This window comes from Paraphaeosphaeria sporulosa (assembly GCF_001642045.1).
Source record: "Paraphaeosphaeria sporulosa strain AP3s5-JAC2a unplaced genomic scaffold CC84scaffold_3, whole genome shotgun sequence".
Lineage (NCBI taxonomy): Eukaryota > Fungi > Ascomycota > Dothideomycetes > Pleosporales > Didymosphaeriaceae > Paraphaeosphaeria > Paraphaeosphaeria sporulosa.
The window spans coordinates 878,063-890,189 of record NW_017253362.1 but is presented as its reverse complement, the minus strand read 5'-3'; the positions used below and the strand labels follow the sequence as shown (position 1 = coordinate 890,189).

At 56.0% G+C, this 12,127-nt stretch overlaps 4 protein-coding genes across 4 annotated transcripts; 3 read left to right on the top strand and 1 right to left on the bottom strand.

The window, feature by feature from the left end:
* Positions 1 to 155: 155 nt before the first annotated feature.
* CC84DRAFT_1087598 (choline dehydrogenase) lies at positions 156 to 1,843 on the bottom strand (the record flags this gene model as incomplete). The annotated part of the gene is made up of 2 exons (XM_018174209.1): positions 156 to 693; positions 753 to 1,843. 2 exons carry the CDS (start codon positions 1,841 to 1,843, stop codon positions 156 to 158), a joined length of 1,629 nt encoding a protein of 542 aa, XP_018038500.1.
* A 1,102-nt stretch (positions 1,844 to 2,945) lies between these two features.
* CC84DRAFT_1085769 (betaine aldehyde dehydrogenase) lies at positions 2,946 to 4,463 on the top strand (the record flags this gene model as incomplete). The annotated part of the gene is made up of 1 exon (XM_018174114.1): positions 2,946 to 4,463. The coding sequence occupies one exon, from the start codon at positions 2,946 to 2,948 to the stop codon at positions 4,461 to 4,463; it is 1,518 nt and encodes a 505-aa protein (XP_018038499.1).
* A 1,575-nt stretch (positions 4,464 to 6,038) lies between these two features.
* On the top strand, positions 6,039 to 8,642 carry CC84DRAFT_556032 (uncharacterized protein). The gene is made up of 3 exons (XM_018186679.1): positions 6,039 to 6,306; positions 6,355 to 6,544; positions 6,595 to 8,642. The coding sequence occupies exons 1-3, from the start codon at positions 6,277 to 6,279 to the stop codon at positions 8,193 to 8,195; spliced, it is 1,821 nt and encodes a 606-aa protein (XP_018038498.1). The 5' UTR covers positions 6,039 to 6,276; the 3' UTR covers positions 8,196 to 8,642.
* A 1,998-nt stretch (positions 8,643 to 10,640) lies between these two features.
* CC84DRAFT_1173677 (uncharacterized protein) lies at positions 10,641 to 11,792 on the top strand (the record flags this gene model as incomplete). The annotated part of the gene is made up of 1 exon (XM_018180051.1): positions 10,641 to 11,792. One exon carries the CDS (start codon positions 10,641 to 10,643, stop codon positions 11,790 to 11,792), a length of 1,152 nt encoding a protein of 383 aa, XP_018038497.1.
* Between the last annotated feature and the right edge of the window lie 335 nt (positions 11,793 to 12,127).

Here is a 12,127-nt window from a genome sequence, read left to right as displayed (position 1 = left end):
ACAAGATACGCAATATTGTCGTGGTATACCATACTTTGTTCATATGGTTATCATTTCATATAGATTGGTCGGATCATAAAAGCTACATAGGTACATGGAACAAGATATCAATCAGCACTCTGCACACACCATGGCACCTGTCAGCCAGTTCTTTTCTACAATTTCTCCTTCTCCAGACCCTTCCAACCCCATTGCTGGGCAATCAGTTCCGCAGCCCTCTCGCCGATGCCCAGCACCGTCAACATGGGGTTGATGGTCGGCATCTCCGGGAACACACCGGCATCCGCAATCCTGATGCCCTGCAGCCCCCTCACGCGCAGCTCGTGATCCACGACGGCGAGCTCGTCCTTGGCAACATCCCCCATCTTGGTGGTGCCCGCGGGGTGGTACACGGTGTGGGCGACGCGACGGCCGTACTCGGAGAGCTGCTCGTCGGTGGTGATGTCGGGCCCGGGGGCGACTTCGCGCTTGAGCCAGTCTTTGAAGGGAGCTTGTTGGGCGACTTTGCGCGCAGCTTTGAGGCCTGCGACGATGGTGGCGGCGTCGTAGCCTTCGGGGTCGGTGAAGTAGCGGAAGTCGAGGGCGGGCTTGACGCTAGGGTCCGCCGAGGTGAGGTAGATGCGGCCGCGGGAGCGGGGGCGCGGGATGTTGGGCGTCATGCAGAAGGCGTCGATGGGGGTGTCGTAACCGAGTCTGTAAGACGGGTGTTAGTCTGGGATGGAGCATGGGTAGGAGGAGGGGTCAGGGCTTACCGGGAGGTGTTGAGGCAGAAGGGAATCTGGTAGCAGTGCATCATCACGTCGGCCCAGTCGCTGTCGCCGCCGGCGGCGTTGGGGACCTCGCGGCGGAGGAAGATGCCCGCGTCCGAGTCCATGGTGGTCTGGTTCTGGGGTACGGGCTTGTTGAGCTCCCAGATGATGATGCTTTCCGGGTGGTCGAGAAGGTTCTCACCCACGCCGGGGATGTCCTTGACGACGGGGATGTTGAGGGAGGAGAGCTGGTCCTTGGGGCCGAGCCCGGAGAGCAGCATGAGGCGCGGGGTGTCGACGGCGCCGGCGCAGAGGATGGTCTCGCAGGCGGGGGAGAGCACGCGCTGCTCGCCGTTCTGGAGGGTGAGGTTGACGCCCGTGACTTTGCTGCCTTGGACGTTGATCTTGCTGACCCAGGCGTTGGTCAGGACGGTGAGATTCTCCCGCTTCTCTTCGTCGCGGAGGATGGGGTGGATGTAGGCGACGGAGGCACTGCTTCGTCGGCCGTCCTCGGGGTTGTAGGAGACGGAGAAGAAGCCGACGCTGGGCTTGAGGCCGCCCTTTGTCTTGATCTCGTGGTTGAAATCGTGGATCACGGGGATGTCGAGGGAAGTGGAGCATGACTCGATCCAGTCCAGGCACAGCTGGTTCCTGTGCTTCTCGTGGACAGGCTGGACGGTGTTGCGCAGGTTGTCCAAGACGCGCATGAAGGTCTTGAAGCTCCAGCCCTTGCAGCCCTGGGCCTCCCACCTCTTGCAGTCATATTCAAACGGCCTGAAGGAGATCAAGGTGTTGTGGGAGGAGCAGCCTCCGAGGACCTTGGCGCGCGAGTGTCTGATGTGCGAGTTGCCCATGGGCTGCTCGGTGGTGCCATAGTCGTAGTCGAGCTCTCCGCCCAGCAGATTGAGCCAGTCCTTGAGCAGGAGCACGCGGTCGTCCATGAAGTCGCTAGGGCCAGCCTCGATCAACAGGACCTTCTTGTCGGGCAGGTACTCGGTGAGGCGCGAGGCAATAACGCAGCCGGCGGTGCCGCCGCCCACGATGACGAAGTCATACTGGGCATTGGAGGGGATGGTGGTGGTGGTGGGCGCCATGGCTTCGACTTCAGACAATGAGGAAGAACAGAGAGCAAGCTTGAGCTTGAACTTGTCGTGTGCTTGCGGCGAAAAAGCTTCGGGCCGGAGCTTCTAAATAGCTCCGCTAGGTACCAAACGGCCAGCAAAAGCGTTAGCGAGACACTATCCGACGACGCGCAAAGCGCAGGGCGATCGAACGATAACTTGCGGTGTCAAGGGTTGACCGGAAGCACAGACGGAGAGTTGCGCTGCACGGCACGCCTGGCCTCTGCGCGCTCGAAGGTGAAGATACAGCCGTGAAGTCAGCGCGCTACTGCAAAAGCTGTAGCTGAGCTACCCGGATAAGATATGGCTCGACCAGAGATGGGTGGGCCCAGGCCGCAATCCACGTGCTGGGAGTGAGCGATGCAGCTGGCCTCGCTGGTGGCCGTCGACGACTGCACCATGCCTGATGGAACTCGAGGCACTGAAGAGGCGGCCCTGCTCCACCCAGCTGCTTCCCCAGATTCCCAGGCTCGAGGCGCGCTGCGCTGCACACGAGCGGTCGTCAGACTCTTCGCTGATGATGTGATTGCGATGCGAGGTTCGGGCCGACCCCACCTGGGTTTGCTCAGAGGCTGCAAAAGATGGGGTGCTTCCCTGCCAGCGCGCGCTCGTCTAACCAGGCGCGGCCTAGCGCAAACGGCCGAGGCAAGCCGATCCTACGTATGCCAACGCGCTTGGGGCATGTCTATCCAGCGCTGCGACGGTCGCCATGGTGCATCTCGCGACGTGCCGTCTCGCCCGGATCGCTTGTCTCTTCGTGTCGACCGGCTGCTGGCCGTTATCGTGCAGAGAGCTACCCCGCCGGGCGCGCTCGATCCATCTCTGCGAGGGGGACCACGCGCTGATTGCCACCGCAAGACGAACCCAGCGCCGCGCTGCAACGACTGCTCCCAGACCGGAGTCTTTGCTGGGCGTCACTAGCAGTGGAGCTCTGACCCTGGCGCAACGCAGTGCCTTGCGCCGTCGACAGCCAACCACACGCTGATCGCGTGTGAGCTCCGTTGCTGAACACACGGCTGCATATTCCTACCACTCCCACGTGCCGTCAATGCCTTGCCTCCACGACGACACCGCCATGTCTCTCCCGTACCCCCCGCGCTCCGCCTACTACGACGGCAAGCTGCAATCCGCATCCTCGACCTCCTCCTTCCAGACCATCGACCCCGCCACCGCAAAGCCTCTCGCAAACATCCACACTACCTCGCAGTCCGGTATAGACGCCGCAGTCGCCTCGGCGAAAAAGGCGTTCCCCGCATGGTCCGCGACACCACACATCGAGCGCGCGCGCATACTCCAGAAAGCTGCCGCCATCCTCCGCGCGCGGAACGATGAGCTGGCCAAGGTCGAGACGCACGACACGGGCAAGGCGTTCTCCGAGACGTCGACCGTGGATGTCGTGACCGGAGCCGACGTGCTCGAATACTTTGCCAACATGGTCGGCGGCGGCGGGCTGAATGGCGAGACGATACAGCTGCGTCCCAATGCGTGGGTATACACAACCAAGAACGCCCTAGGCGTGTGTGCAGGCATCGGCGCCTGGAACTATCCCATCCAGATCGCCCTGTGGAAGTCTGCGCCGTGCCTCGCTGCTGGCAACACCATGGTGTACAAGCCCTCCGAGTTCACCCCGCTGCATTCCACTCTGCTCGCAGAGATATACGCCGAGGCGGGTGTGCCTCCGGGTGTCTTCAACGTTGTCCAGGGAGGAGGCGACGTTGGCGCATACCTCACCAAGCACCCGGATGTTGCAAAGGTCAGCTTCACAGGCCAGGTCTCGACGGGACAAAAGGTTGCGGGAAGTGCTGCGGGCGGCATGAAATATGTCACCATGGAGCTGGGCGGAAAGTCTGCATGCATCATTCTCCCAGACGCCGATATCGACCAAGCCGTCGACGGCGCCATGATGGCCAACTTCTTCTCCACCGGCCAAGTCTGCACAAACGGAACACGCGTCTTCGTCCCCCAGTCCATCAAGGCAGCTTTCGAGAAGAAGCTCCTCGACAAAGTCAAGCACATCCGCGCCGGTGATGTTTCGGATCCAAACACAAACTTCGGGCCTCTCGTGAGCAAACCACACTACGAAAAGGTCCTCTCTTACATCAAGCACGGCATCCAAGTGGACAAGGCCACACTGCTCTGCGGAGGGCCCGAGAAGCCCGCCTGGCTCTCCTCGCACAAGAACAAGGACTACCAGAACGGGTACTGGGTCACCCCCACCATCTTCACCGACTGCACCGATAATATGCGCATCGTGCAGGAAGAGATTTTTGGTCCCGTCATGTCCCTCCTTTCTTACGCCGACAACGACATCGCCTCGCTCATCGCGCGCGCCAACAACACAGACGTCGGCCTCGCCGCAGGCGTTTTCACCAAGAACCTCAATCTCGCGCACCAGGTCATCGGACAGCTCGAGGCCGGCATCACCTGGATCAACACATGGGGTGAGAGCCCCGCGGAAATGAGCGTCGGAGGGTGGAAGTTGAGCGGAGTGGGCGTCGAGAATGGACGGAAGGGGCTGGAGGCGTGGGTCAAGAATAAGAGCACGCTTGTAGATATGGGCGGTGAGGTGCCGACGGTGTTTGCGAAGTTGTAGGTTGAAGAGATAGGCTGATGCTGTAAATATTATGACTTGTACGTGTTCTAACGTTGCCAAGTGTGGGTGCAGTTGGGAGGTGAAGCCTGCCCTGCTCTTTCCTGGATTGTCCTGCGTCGCGCTCTCCTCGTTACTTCAAGTGATGTGTCTGCTCCAAGCAGAGATGCCTGATCAATCAACCGCACTCGCCATTTGTGTATTCTCGTTTGCATCCGGTGACACAACGGCCAATCGGTCAGGCAGCGGTGGTGACCAACACATGTTTTGTATGAAACGGTGATCAATTTCCAAAGCGTCCGAAGACCGACCCTTCTCGCGTTCAACAACAGACGTTTTCTCCTTTCCACCAGCATCGCTAGCATCCGACTGCATCTTCATGTCAATGGGCCGATGCCTCCGACATCTCTACCACAGCCTCTACAAGTCACGACAAAGCTTCTAATAGAGCTCCTCTTGACGTTACTTGCGGGGTCTGGCTTACGCCCACCTCGCTTCTCTAGTTTGGAACTTCTATGGCGCGCGATTCGAGTTAGCATAGCGGTGTTTCAAAGGCCGGACGCAGCATTGGGAACCGACGGTTCCAAATAGACGAGGAGATCTAGGTCACCTGCACAACGACCGACATGCCAACAGAAATCTCAATATTAGATCTGACTCGAGCTTTGCTCCCTCACACAGCGTTGCATTGGAAGGGTGTCAGTTATTCGTAGACAGCTAAGGACTTGATCCGCCCACGCAGTCGAGCTAGCATTTGCTCTGGTCACTCCAGGCTCTACCGCATGTCTTCTCCCCAACAACGCCAAAAAGCAATCAGGTCGAGATCTACGGCAGCAGAGGATCTCGGTTGGACGCCAAAGCAATTCCCTGTAAACGCAAGCTACTTCCAGATGGCCTCACACTCCACACACCCAACGAAGCGCGGCAGTGCCGCTCCGTTGTTCGCATCGCGCGTACAACCACGAGGCATGACAGGCTGTATCCGCTTGACCTCTTAAGGCCTTGATTCTGACAGCGTTCGGAACGCTTGCAATGCTGGTCTGTTATGTCAAAGCAGCCATTAAGTTGCCACGCCAATGCCCCAAGCGGTAAGAGCAACCGCACAGTCGGTACCCTGCCCCCGATGGAAACGTCAAAGTCGCGGAGGCCAGGCGCCGTACCACCGACTTCCGTCTCCGCTCCACCACATCAGTGATCAACACCGGGCTGCACTGAGGAGAGCCGACGAAGCCTCCAACCCCAACACGCGGCGTCTCATCGCGCGTCACCATCAATGTGAGACCGCGTCTGCCGATATGTCGCAAGGGTCTGTCCAAACAGTTTCGAAACAGCTGGGTTGACTCCTGTAAAATGTTTACCTGCATTCAGTGTTGGGGATGTGTACATTTGCGAGAATAGTATGCGCAGCCACAGTGGCTATCGACTTGATGAGCTGAGCGCTGCTACAACGTTACCACGGCGTGCATGCGCTTAGTTCTCATTACACGCACAGAGAATCGCCGGGTCCCCGTTCCAGCAAGGCGCAGGCCCGTAAACCTAGGCCGAGCCAGGAACTGCTGTACGCCTTCTACCTGAAATGACTAGGCTATGCGATTTCGATTGGTTTGCTTTTCCGTTTCATGTGCGTCGTGGGCGCACTGCCGTCATCCATTGAACTCACGCTAGAGCTATTCATGGTTCTAAGGCAAGGTTGAGCCGTTTCCGGCCCCACCCCATGTGAGAACAGCTGGGCTGGATGTCTGATATATGTCCCAACCTCCCTGATCTTTGCATTGATCCTTTTGCCTAGTCATCATACCGAAAGCACTTGCTGAACATGTCTTCCACAGGTGGTCCAGGACAAGCTGTAAGTGGCTGGGTACCGCATAAGAGTGCAACAGTTGACATCTTAAAGGGTCCACCACAATCTGCGCCGTATGCACCTCGATACATCGGCCTGGGCGGCAGGCCAGCAATAATCCCAGATATACCGATAACGTCGGCCTTTCTCGTTTTCTATCTCATCTTCGCCGTGATCCACATAAAGATTATGAAATACAACAAGCATCGGGGGCATAAGTTCATCTTCAATGGAGCGTTATTCGGTAAGTTCAGCATTTTGCGGCGAGGCGAACCAACAGACTGACAGCATTAGGGTTCTGCAAAGTGCGATTGATTACCATGTCCTTGAGAATAGCCTGGGCATGCTACCCAACGAATGTCAGCCTCGGAATCGCAGCGCAAGTCTTTGTCTACGTCGGAACGATCATTCTCTATCTCTGCAACTGGTTCTTTGTCCAACGCGTTATCCGAGCCCAGCATCCGCACATTGGATGGTCAACTCCGTACCGAATTTTCCACCGGGGCGGTATGATAGCACTCATCCTTGCTTTGTTAATGATCATCGTGGCCTCTATACAGCAATTCTTCACTCTGGACTTTACTATACTTCGAGTCGACCGGGACTTGCAACTTGCGGCATTCACATTCTTCGGAGCCTTTACCCTCGCACCATTGTTTATGTTGCTTGTATCCTTCGTCATACCCCGCGAAGCAACAGAGAAGTTTGGTGCTGGTCGTCTGAGGAACGCTATTGGTGTACTCTTCATCGGAAGTTTCATCTTGGCGCTCGGCCAGTGTTTCCGTACTATCACCGGGTGGCTTCCAGAGGTGCCGTTGCGCAATGATCAAGGTCAGCCCAACGCAGTCCCGTGGTACTTCTCCAAGGCCTGCTTTTACGTATTCAACTTCTTGACCGAGCTGTTGGTCGTAATCTTCTACGCTGTCATGCGCGTCGATCTTCGCTTCTACGTTCCCGATGGAGCCAAAAAGCCAGGAGACTACCGAGCATACCGCCAAAGCCAGTTCAATGTGGACGTGATTGGCAATGAGAAGAGGCTCAAGCGCCAATCTGGGCCCGCCGCAAGCGTCAATACGGTTGCCTCAAATGAGACCCTCCATGAGTACGATGCTTCCATCTTTGAAGATACACGCACTTTAGCCGACTCACTCCGTTTCCAGTCATCTGTAATGGAAATCGATGACAAGACTGGCAACTGGAAAGTCAAGCGCCCGTCGATGTCAAACAACGGCTCAATCAGAAGCAGCTCACGACCTTCAAGCAGGTCACAATCCTCGCTGTGGGATCCCACCCGAGCAACCCTCCTGAGCGAGCTGGCGCCACCGGTCCCATTGCTACCCCAATCCGCGGACTGGCCTCTGCGCGGATCTCGAATGCCCCTTGGCCAGCACCCAGTCAAACAGCAACGAGTCCGTTCAAGCAGTTCACCTAACCAATCCTCTCATCTGATCTATGCGAATTTTGCGAGCACCCCGGACATTGAGAAGAGCGATGCCATCGACATGGCCTCCAGAAAACTCGAGGGAAACGCACCGCCGGACTATAGTTTTGTGGTCCTCCCAGCACCGATGCCGACATACCATCCTAGCTTTGACGTGCCCCAAAAGCATACTTACGCACCCGCTTCTTCGACTCCGGACATTCTCAGCAAGAGGGACTACACGCCTACCCCTTTCACCCTAGCCGCGTTCGATCTGCCTGCGAAAAAGGACTGCTCTGCGCCCGTTGCGGATGCGTTGCCGCAGGGGCAGACGTCCTCGACATACAGCGAGGCCAACAAAACGAGCATCAATACCGAGGCGGCAGAGAGTGAGTTTGTGCGCTTCAGCTTCGAGGCATCGCCGAGGAACCGCAGTTTTGAGGACGAGCGGAAGGCGCCGCGAAGGTTTCTATGACGGCTAAACATTTATTCTTTTGTCACGTGAGCGTTGGCATTTGGCGTTTTTCTCATCATGCCGCTGGCACCCTTTGCATGTGTATATACATAACTGGTACCATAAGGAGGTTGAGATAGGATAGTAATTCTTCTAGACTCGACTTGATCACTGCGGCGACGACCATCCCTCCGTGCTCACTCACACGGCCATGTTCATCAATCCAGTCTCCGGAAGCCCATCCACACTCTCTCGAATCCAAACACGGGGTTCTTGAGATTCTTCGCAGCTTCCCAGCGTTGCCCCGGCACCAGCAGCTGCATGGCCCCCTCACCCACAGCCCACCCGAGAATAGCCCAGTAGCGTACCGAGCCCCTACCCCTCTTGTTCACAGTCCGCGCGCCTAGCGTACCGTGCCCGAGCGTCAGGCTGGCAACACCAAGGCGAGGGGCTGTGGCAGTAGCGGTGGCGTGAGCATGAGCGTGGGCGTGGGCGTGGGCGTGTGCGAGGACGCTTGCAAAGGTGTTTGAAGTGGCTGACGGGGTCCTTGCCGTACCGACAAAGGAGGAGGCATCGTGCGTCGACGGGCTGGATTTGTGTGGGTGAAACGAGCGAAGAGTACACGGAGGGGAGAGTACGAGTGGAGCTGCAGCTGCAGTGGCGAGGAGGGAGGGTGAGGTCGCTACGCTGTGCTACAACACAAAGAGCAGTTCAGGACTTGCTTCGTTTGTAAGCTAGATATTGTACATGGTGATAACTTCTCTGATCCATAATGACTTGCTTGACTTGGCGTCGGAGAGTATGGCTGTTTTCACTTGGTATATTTGATTACAGAGGTTGTGTTGAAAGTTTCGAGTCGATTGTGAATATTGGACGCATTGCTGTGTCCCGTGAATGCATCAAAGGGCAAGGGTACTATTTGATACCACCGAATCGGAGAAACAGGCCTGAGCAGGTTGCTATTTGATCATCCAACCGATCCTTGATGTGGGATCGCCCTCGGAAGAGATCTAGGGAGTCTGGCTTGGAAAGTTGGACCACGGTGCTCGAGATCCTGTATTTCTTCGATGCTGTACTGGAGCACCTGTGCACTACCGAGGAGACCACGGACAACGCGCCGGCATGAGTCAGAGCTGAGAGAAGAGGCGGTTCTGCTGCAAGAGATCCTTTCGGACACGCTAGGCAAAGTGTAAGCCAGATCGTGTGATGGTAAAATGCCTTTTTAGGAGAGGCGGACATCTGTGTGGACTCTCTGTTGTAAAACACAACATCAGAAGTGCAAGAGCCCACCCTTCAGCCTGGCGTAACGCACTACAGGGAGAAGTGACGAAGTGAATCAGATTTCTATTACTGTACGAAGTACTGGTGTCTATGCGGGATGGGAGAGTGTTCTTTGGCTTCTCTATTTTTGAGGCGCCTATCGCTCTCATAGCCAAAGCAAACTACTTTTTAATACCTTACCTTGTAGGAAGTTACTGGATGATACAGTTATAAAAGCACAATTAGACTGTCTGTCCCGGAATTCTACAGCCACAGAAAGTCCAGTATTCTTTGGTCACGCACTGTGATCGCGATACTGGCTTGACGATTTTGACCACTCTCAGGTCGCGGTGAAGGGCACGTGACTATCGCAGCGGGTTCACAGCCATGGAACCTGGCACTGAGCTTTCATAGGACTAGCCTTACACCGCGAATGCAGCCGGCCGGAGGATGCGCCAGCCAGCTGACGGCCAACACGGCCAGGCCGAGCGCCTCAGTACTTATGCGACATTGAGACAACCTGTGAGGTGCTGGCGCAATTGAGCGGTCAAAAATGTGGACGCATGCAAGCCGCAGCACAGCCTTCATACACGCGCGTAGCCCCAATAATGTTAGCTTGGCGTGGACGGCTCTGGAGTATTCCGACTCTTTTCGCTAGCTTGCGTGACAGGCTGGAAGAGATAAGAGATGACCATCCCGCTGATTGAAATGCTACCGACTAGCTGTCAATACATGGATGGTCGAAATTGCCATCACCCGACATTACAAGCCTTCTTTCATGTGCTCGCGCTGACATAGCAAGCTAAAATTAGGCCCGCAAGAGCGAGGGGCTTCAAGCATTCTTTATCACGAAGCCAACACGCCCGCGTTATTGCAGGTGAGAGATTTGGATCGACATCGCGAAATCATCTTATCCACGCTGGCCTACAATAGCAAGAGGGACAGTTCGCGTGGTGTTTCGGGTATTTTTGTTTCCAGTCCTCCATACGGCTGACATCATCGCGTACGCCACGTGCATGACGCGGTCTCTCATAGGGCCAAGCTGTTGATCTAGCCAGGCCGACTGCTCTAGATAGCTGGGCGGTACCCAGCTAACAAATCCGAAGCATCGGCGCTGAGGAGGGCCGTCAGCAGCTTATTATACCCCGTCTCCAGCTGTCCTGCGCACTTTTCGCCCTCTTCACGACCCCAGCGACCCCCATCACCATGGGCCTCACCAGGAAGAAAACCACCTACATCAACATTACGCCGATACCGAGCTTCATACCCCGACAGCTCGCGATAGACATGCTACACAGCCATGGGGAGATAATCGAACTGAACCCGCTCGTGTTGAGCTTCGAAGCCGTCAAAGCGCCCCGTGATGCGCCCGCTGACGAGTTCTATGCGACGTGGTACGAAATTACGGAGCGCATCCAGTATATTCCAGGTATCGGCAAGCTTGGCTCTGGCATTATCAAATTCAAGGGATGCTTTCACGACATGCCATGGGGTTTGCAGACACATACCTATGCGCCTGCGAATGTAGATGTGCGGAACAAATGGCAGATATGTGGTACTCAACCAGGCGAACCGCCTGAGACTCAAGAGTTGGGTATTGGGGCACCGGCGGAGGGCTTGTACCTGCGCGAAGATATCGAGATCAAATGCAACATGACCATGACCAGTTTCGTGAAGAAGGAGATGAAGGCCGCTTCGAAGGTGCTGGTGGACAGGATGCTTAAGAAAGCCGAGCTGTTGGACTCTGGAGCTATATCAGCAATGATGGAGAACGGAAAGCTCAAGACTATCAATCCTGCAGACCGCTCGAGCGTTGCTAAACTCGCTGCATCACCAGACTCGCCAAACCAGCAACCATATAAATTGCCCAACTCACCTATGCGATCACCGGCTTTTCCGGCGACACAAATGTACCATCCGTCAAAGCACACAGGGGAGCAGGGCGCTGTGATGGAGCTACCGGGCGACTTCTACCACCCGCAACCATCGCCAAACCATCTGAATCCGCAAGATAGGCGTTATTCGATTGCTTCGGAATTATCTAGCAACGAGCAGAATGCTCCAGACAGCCGATGGTCCTACCAGAGCGCCAGTACGAGGCCAAGCTCTTACAACTCGAGTGGCGGTATGCGCTCACCCGGACTCGAGTACAACAAAGAATACTTGGCCGAGCTTCCGACCATGAATGAAGCGCACGAAGAACATGCAGAGCGGAGGGAGCTCCAAGAAGTTCCGTGGCCGAGTAAAGAGCAACACCAGTATCGGTACAATCCTCAGGATTTCGCGCGCATGCAACAACAATACACGCAACCTCCACAATACTCCGCCTACGATACGCGACGGCCGAGCGGGGCTTGAGAAATAATTCGTTCTGTTTGCTCTGTTTATTTGATTGTATCAAGATTCCCCGCGGGCACGCATTTTGATGATGAAAGGTTTCGAAGGCGTTATCTCGGATTGAGCACGTGTAGCGATATCACTGTATTTGTTGGAGTTGGCTCCTCATGTCTAATACCAAAATCCTTCCCGCTTGCACGCACACCCTCTTTCTGTCTTGAAAGCCGTTCGTCAATCCCGAATCACCCACCATCCACGGCGTGCGTTGCGTTGACCTGCCAATTGCCGGCAAATTGCGTGCAGATCACGATGACCGGAGTGAGGAGAAACAGCCGCATTTCCCCCATTGGTTCGCA